Source organism: Microtus ochrogaster, linkage group LG8, assembly GCF_000317375.1.
Source record: "Microtus ochrogaster isolate Prairie Vole_2 linkage group LG8, MicOch1.0, whole genome shotgun sequence".
Taxonomy (NCBI): Eukaryota; Metazoa; Chordata; class Mammalia; order Rodentia; family Cricetidae; genus Microtus; species Microtus ochrogaster.
The window spans coordinates 26374244-26380915 of NC_022033.1; the positions used below are offsets into that span (position 1 = coordinate 26374244).

Consider the following 6672-nt stretch of genomic DNA (forward strand, 5'->3'; position numbering starts at 1 on the left):
AACAGATAGCAAAGTTATATACAAGTCTGATTGACATTCCAACCTTCTAGAAAGTCCTGGCTTTAAGATGCTCAGGACTGGAGCACTGGGCAGAATTGCTTGGGCAGCTGCCTTGCTCTAGCTGCAGGGTAGCTGTTTCTCAAGGTCCCCTTGAGGACTGAGAACTGTGATGCCTGCCTATTCTTCCTGCTGTGTTAAGGCTTCCATTGCAAATGTTAAAGAAACCATACCTTCTGCCACTGAGATGAAGTAGGGCCTGGTCTATGTGACTAGTGACCAACAAGGGGGCGGAGCTGAGGTGTCAAATAATAACATAGACACTAGGTCCCTCTACTTAGTCAGGATCATTTTCCATCCTTAAAATTTTTTTTGAGATTATAATTTAATTATAACATTGCTTCCTCCAAATTCTCCCTTATACTCCTCCCTGCTCTCCTTTACATTCATGGCCTTACTTTTTAATCACCTGTTAATGTATACATATATGTATTTGTATATACATACATATTCCTAAATATAACCTTTCACATCCATATGTTACTTGTATGTATGTTTTCAGGGCTGTTTGGCAGTAGACAACCATTTGGTGTGCTCTTCCCTGGGGAAGGCCACCCTTCCCATTGCTTTCCTCAGTTGCTTATAGTTCTCTGTAGGGTTAAGGCATCATGGGCTTTCCTCATCCACTTTGGCGTATTTGTTGGTGTCGTCCTTGTTCATCTCGTGCTTGTGTAGTCATAGCCAGTTTTCAGTCCTAAGTGGCTCTGCAGAGGCCTCTTTGCATTGTCCTTTGTGATTTCAGGAACAGCTTGCCGACTAAGCTGTGAAACGCCACTGTAGTGACCATCCCACATATGCAACAGAGTCATGCTGTGAAACACTTTCTGAAAGATGTGTTAGAAGCCTAAATTTTGGGAGTCTGGCAGAGTGTGGACAGAAGTCAGAGCGTCCTGGAACAGCTTGGAGATTTCTCTTAGATATTGTAGCTTTTCTTTTAGTTCACATTTTTATAATATTGTTTTCACCCCTGGGATAGTTAATATTTATTCAGCTAACCATCTAATCAGAAGGTACCATGTACTTGTTTGGAATCACATGGGCTGATCCATTCAACACTCAAGCGCTCCCTGCCAAGCGCTGTATTGCTGCCAATTCAATGGGGGACACGATGATGTCAGGGGCTCTTGCAGAGTAGACATTCGTGGGAGGGTAGAGAACACAGGGAGTAATTGTACATTCAGGGCTGGGGAGGTGGCATTGGAAAGTAGGGTGGGGAAAGGGAGAGGCCTCATTCAGCAGAGCTAAAGGAATGGAGCCAATCGAGGCAGAAGAGAGGGAAGGCTCTGGGTAGATGGTGGGCAGGCATCCCCAGACCAGCTTGGAGAGCAGTGTTCTTAAGTCAAGAGTGGCTTGAAAAGACAGGCGCAAGTATCTCTGGCTGGGATACTATAGGCGTGATATAAGGTGCCATTTATTGTACATGTACACTATGATAGATATTATAAGAGATTAATTTTAATTAATTTAAGCAATTAAGATATTCTGTGTCTAGTAAAAGGAAAAGAGAAAGAGAACAGAGCCGGGCACACTGCCGAAAGAGGTGAGATGGTCAGCTATTACGCTGTGTCCCAGAAGGGGCCATCCAGTGAGAAGGCAGATGAGGTTGGTGGCAGTGACCTCTGGAGTTTGTAGGATGGCAGGATATTTGCACATTTGTTTACACATTTGGTGGCTTCCAGGCTAATGAGCTCTGATGGGTGACACAGTGGTCAAGGGAACGTGTCAGATGGGGGCCAATGTGAGTAAAGGAATTCCACACTAGCTCCAAATGGGGCGTAATACGGGGTTCCTTACTAAAGGGAAACTCACAGATCACAACGGGAAACAGGCAAGGAATCCAACATCTGGGTATGGTAAGCAGGGAGTGAATTATAACGTAAATATCTGTGTTTTTTGATGGTCTTAGGCAACTCCTGTAAAAGGGTGGCCCATCCCTAAAGGGGTTGAGATCCACAGATTGAGGACGCTGATCTAGACCAGACTCCTCTATTACGTATGTCTGGTTTGCAGGGTTTCCCTGCAGTGCTCCCAGCCCTCTGGGCGAGCCTCACTTTGCCCGATACTAAAACCCAAAATACACAGAAACATTCCCTCTGGGCGCTGGGCAGTACTCTTCAGGGACTGGTAGACTCTGTCTCACCACACAGACTTGTTGGTTCTCACCCTGGCGCCAAACATGGTCACTGCCAGAGTACACTTGGGCAGATTCTTTCCTCGCCTGCCTTGTGAGGTCTCTATCATAGCCCCTCAAGGCAGATGCTGGAGAATAACAGGTTTTGGCTGTTTCCAGGCCTGTGATACCTTCCAAGAATGATAAGCTCGAGCTGCAGGACTGCCTGGAGTTCAGTAGGACAGCAAAGGTAAGATGCTGAGCGGGCTGTGTCGCACCTTCCGGAAAACTGACCTGGGCTCTCTGCACACGGCTCCTGCTCATTCCCTCACAGACCCCTGGTGCTGGGTCCCTTTCCCCACAGACTCTCCTCTCTTCTTCAAGTTCAGAGTAACAACCCCAGCAGGAACACCCAGCCACGCTCTGCGGCGGTGATGCTGGAGGCAGGGAGGCTGTGCTGCAGGTGCTCTTTGCAGTAAGGACAGTGGCGGATGCTGTTGCCAAAGGCTGTGCTGTGAAGTCACAGATGCACGGTGAGGCCTCAGCGCCTTCTCCTCCGTGTCTGTGAAAAGCAAAGGCCTGATGCTCAAGTGCTGGTGGCCATTCTGAGTCTGGATGGTTTCTGCTCTTAATGACCTCATCGATCAATAACTGGTGTCTTGGCCCCCATGTGATCCTTCATGGTCACTAAAATTCATGTAGCATCTGTGGAAGCACAAAGAATCTCTCCAAGTCTCTGTCCTCTCCCTGTGTCTGCCTGTCCCTGCCAGCTCTCCAGACTCATGCCTTCATGCCTCTGATGCTTCTGAGCCTGACCCCACTTGGAAGCCTTCTGTGCTCACCCCGCGATATTGTTTTGTTCTCCAGTTAAAGAAAGTACAGACAATAACCACCAAGTCGAACTCCATCAGACAGGGGAAAAACCAGCTTTTCCCTGTAGTGATGAATGGCCAGGACGATGACCTGTGGTGTACTGAGCTCGAAAGGTGAGTGCATAGGTCCTTTGCTATTGCTTGATAGGATACAGGACATTTATAAAACAAAGGGTTTATTTGTGTTTATGGTTCCAGAGGAATTAGAGTCCATGATATCAGGGAAGTAGGAAATGTGGCGCAAGCGCGGTGGCTCCACGGGAAAGCTGAGAACTTCCATCTGCTAGCATGAATGCAGAAAGAGTGTGAACTAGAAATGGTACACTCTTTAAACTCACAAAGGTCACCCCCAGTGACATGCTTACTACAGCAAGGTCGCATCTTCTCAACCTACCCCAAAAGTATTACCAACAGGGGACTGTATTCAAATGTCATTATCAACTGGGAACTGTATTCAAATGTCTGAGACTATGGGGTGCTTATCATTCTCTTACCACGGTGAACAAGGCTGCACTTGGAGAGACAATCTGTGGGGACAGAGACAGGAAGGAGAATGTGTAGCCTGGGCCAGCAGCACACACAACGTTAGTTCCCAGCCTTAGCTGCCTTGCTTCTTCCAGGGCCCACTGGCCCGATGTAGTGGGGTCTACATGATAACAGCTTGTCAGAACTAACCTTTATTTTCCTACAGAAATGGTGGCACTGTGGTAATGAGAACTCTCAGGTGAAAGGTTATTTGATAGTGCTGCCTCTCTGTCACCTGCACTGCCCTGACATCTTCCTGTCCCATCTTTCTGGGTTCTTTGGAAAATGGGAAACACCTCTGCAATTTCAGCTACACTTCTCATGGGGCAGCTGATTCCTCCTTGGTCACAGATGTCTTTGATCTTTTACACTTTATTGGGCTAGGTGGTCCATTGTCATGTAAAGATCCATCTCTTGGATTTCAAGGTTTTTTTTTTTTCTTTTTCTTTTTTATTTTGTACCTCTATTCTGAAGACTTTTGTATTGAATATTTTCAACACGAATCTCAGTTCTGGTTTTATTTTTTCTTTAACAAATAGTGTTAATAAAAATATAACTGCTTTTTAGGGGTAAGACAAAGTCTCACTCTGTAGCCAGCCTGGAACTCAGTATGTAGCTAGGTTGGCCACAAACTCATGGCAAACTCATGGTCACAAACTCTTGCTTCTGCCTCCCAAGTGCTGCACGACAGGCATGAACTACCATGCACAGCCTAGAAAGTTAATTTCTGGGTTGGAGAGAGGGTTCGGCAGACAACCTTAATTTGACCCAAGAAAGTTGTCCTCTGCCCAAACACATATACACATGTACATGCACAAACTAAATTCAAATCATTGAAAAATAGTAATTTCTCATTAGTAGAAAAACTGTAGATACCATTGCTCAGTCTATGAAGAGAATCTTCCGGAAACCCTAGTATAAGGTGTTCAGAGTTGTGATTCAGAGGCCTGGGGCAGAAGGATGACACAGTGGAGCTTTCAAAGCAAAGGAAAGCAACCCTGGGGACAGCCATTGGCCCATTGGTGCTGTTTCTAGAACTGGGTTATAAGAATTTATTTCTTTAAAATATTATTGCATGTGGATTGTTGTTTTGCCTGCATTTATGTCTGTGCTCGGACAAATGCCATGGGCAGACTCTGAATTCAAAATTGTACTAAACTGAGCTGGGCTTGAAAATCTGCTCTGCTATTTTGGGAGTGGCTTTGTTCCTTCTTAAAGAGAGTGCAGGACCGAGGACAGGGCTTAGGCGTTAAAGTACTTGTCAGGCAAGCATGGGGTTTTGAGTTCAAGGCAAGTGTGGCAGGCAGAGCCAGAGGATCCCTGGCATTGCTGACCGGCTGGCCAGCCTAATCTGCAGATTCCAAGAGACCCTGTCTCAAGAAACAGAAGAGGTGAACGCATGGTCCTTGAGGAGTAACACCTGAGGACTTAGGGTGATCTCTGGCCACATGGACACAGACATGTGTACACATCCATCTCTTCACCCCAAGAAGTCGCTAAACTTCTCTTACTGTGTTTTAGAGTCAAATACAAGTGGGCGGGCTGACTGGCAATCATTCATGGATTAATTCACACTAGGCATTTAAAAATGGTCCCTGTAGAGCACCTAAGGATCAGAAGCATAGTCCCTGTGAGGGTGACACAAGACAGTCCAGTGCCCTGTGACTGTTATAGTTGTATCAGCTGTCAGCAAGTATTCTGAGGAACCAGTAGTGTCTAGAAGGTTCCTTTGAGTCTAATAGTCCTGAGTGAGGCTGGTAGCTTTCCTAGGCCTGACTTCCAGAACACAGTTGTTCTTGGTGTACTAGGGACCTGGGTCCTTCCAACCTGGTGACTTTTCACTCTGTTCTCTCCCAGGATCTTCGGCTTTCCTGCACACTACACAGACGTGTCCAACATGGGCCGTGGTGCCCGCCAGAAGCTGCTGGGAAGGTCCTGGAGTGTGCCAGTCATCAGACACCTCTTTGCCCCCTTGAAGGACTACTTTGCATGTGAATAGTTCTACCCAGGACTGGGGCGCTCTGTGGTCTTGGGGTCATACTGATCCTTGAAGCACCCCAGCTCTGCCCTTCCTTTGCTCACCTCCTGGGGTCTCACTATATACTCAGCTCTCTTCTGCTCAGTGGCAGCAGAACCTCCTGGCCCTACAGGGGAACCTCCCTGTGCACAGCTCAGATCTGGCATCTCACAGTGGCCCAACATGGTCCTCATGTTTTCCAAGTTTAAAACTTTAAAACCAGCCGGGCGGTGGTGGCGCACGCCTTTACTCCCAGTACTTGGGAGGCAGAGGCAGTTGGATCACTGTGAGTATGAGACCAGTCTGGTCTGTAGAACAAGTTCCAGGACAACCAAGACTACACAGAGAAACCCTGCATTGAAAGACCAGAGTCATGTGACAACATGGGAGAAACTGTGCTTTGTTTCCACAGTTTTTCGCTGATTTTTAGGCTGAAAGATAACAGATGCATAGAGTTTACCCTTTTGTTTCATTAAAATCAGTATTTCTCAGCAATAATCTCATCTGCACTTTGTTCTTCTGTGAAAGTGTGCTGTTGGTCATCCATGCATCAAGCACAGGGATGCCTGGGATCTGCAGGGGCTCACGGAGCCTGAGATCTACTGCAGAGCTCTCAAACCCTGCATCACCGTGCCCTGGGGACTTCTGACAGTCAGTCCTTCTCCTGCCCTAGTGGCAGCATCTGCTTCCTCTGTGGCTGCTCCAGGGAGGACAGTGGGCTAGAAAGGTCCATTTAAGCCTTAGATTCTAGTTTATTTTCTGTTTCTCTGATCTGCTGGGCCTAGTGGCACACCTTTAATCCAAGCACAGGGAAAGCAGAAGCAGGTGGATCTTCAGGAGTTCAGGACAGCCCAGTCTTCATATCAACTTCCAGGCTAGCCAGGGCCACACAGTGAGACCCTGTATGAAACAAAACATCCCCTCCGCCCAGAGAAAACAAAAGCAAAAACCAACACAAAACCCCACACTCTAACCCAAAGCAACTCAGTATTTATTTGGCTTACATTTCCAGGTCACAGACCATCATCGAGAGAAGTTAGGGCAGGAACTCAAGCAGGAACTGAAAGCAAAACCATGGAGAAATGCTGCTT

General features: G+C 47.0%; 1 protein-coding gene across 1 annotated transcript in view; it reads left to right on the top strand.

Annotated features, from left to right (window-relative positions):
- LOC101980181 (DNA (cytosine-5)-methyltransferase 3C-like) overlaps positions 1–5563 on the top strand; it is a 30748-nt gene extending 25185 nt beyond the window's left edge. The window contains 3 exon segments of the mRNA XM_013352234.1: positions 2331–2417; positions 3035–3153; positions 5422–5563. Of these exon segments, the coding sequence (XP_013207688.1) occupies positions 2331–2417; positions 3035–3153; positions 5422–5563 (348 nt within the window).
- The last annotated feature ends 1109 nt before the right edge of the window (positions 5564–6672 follow it).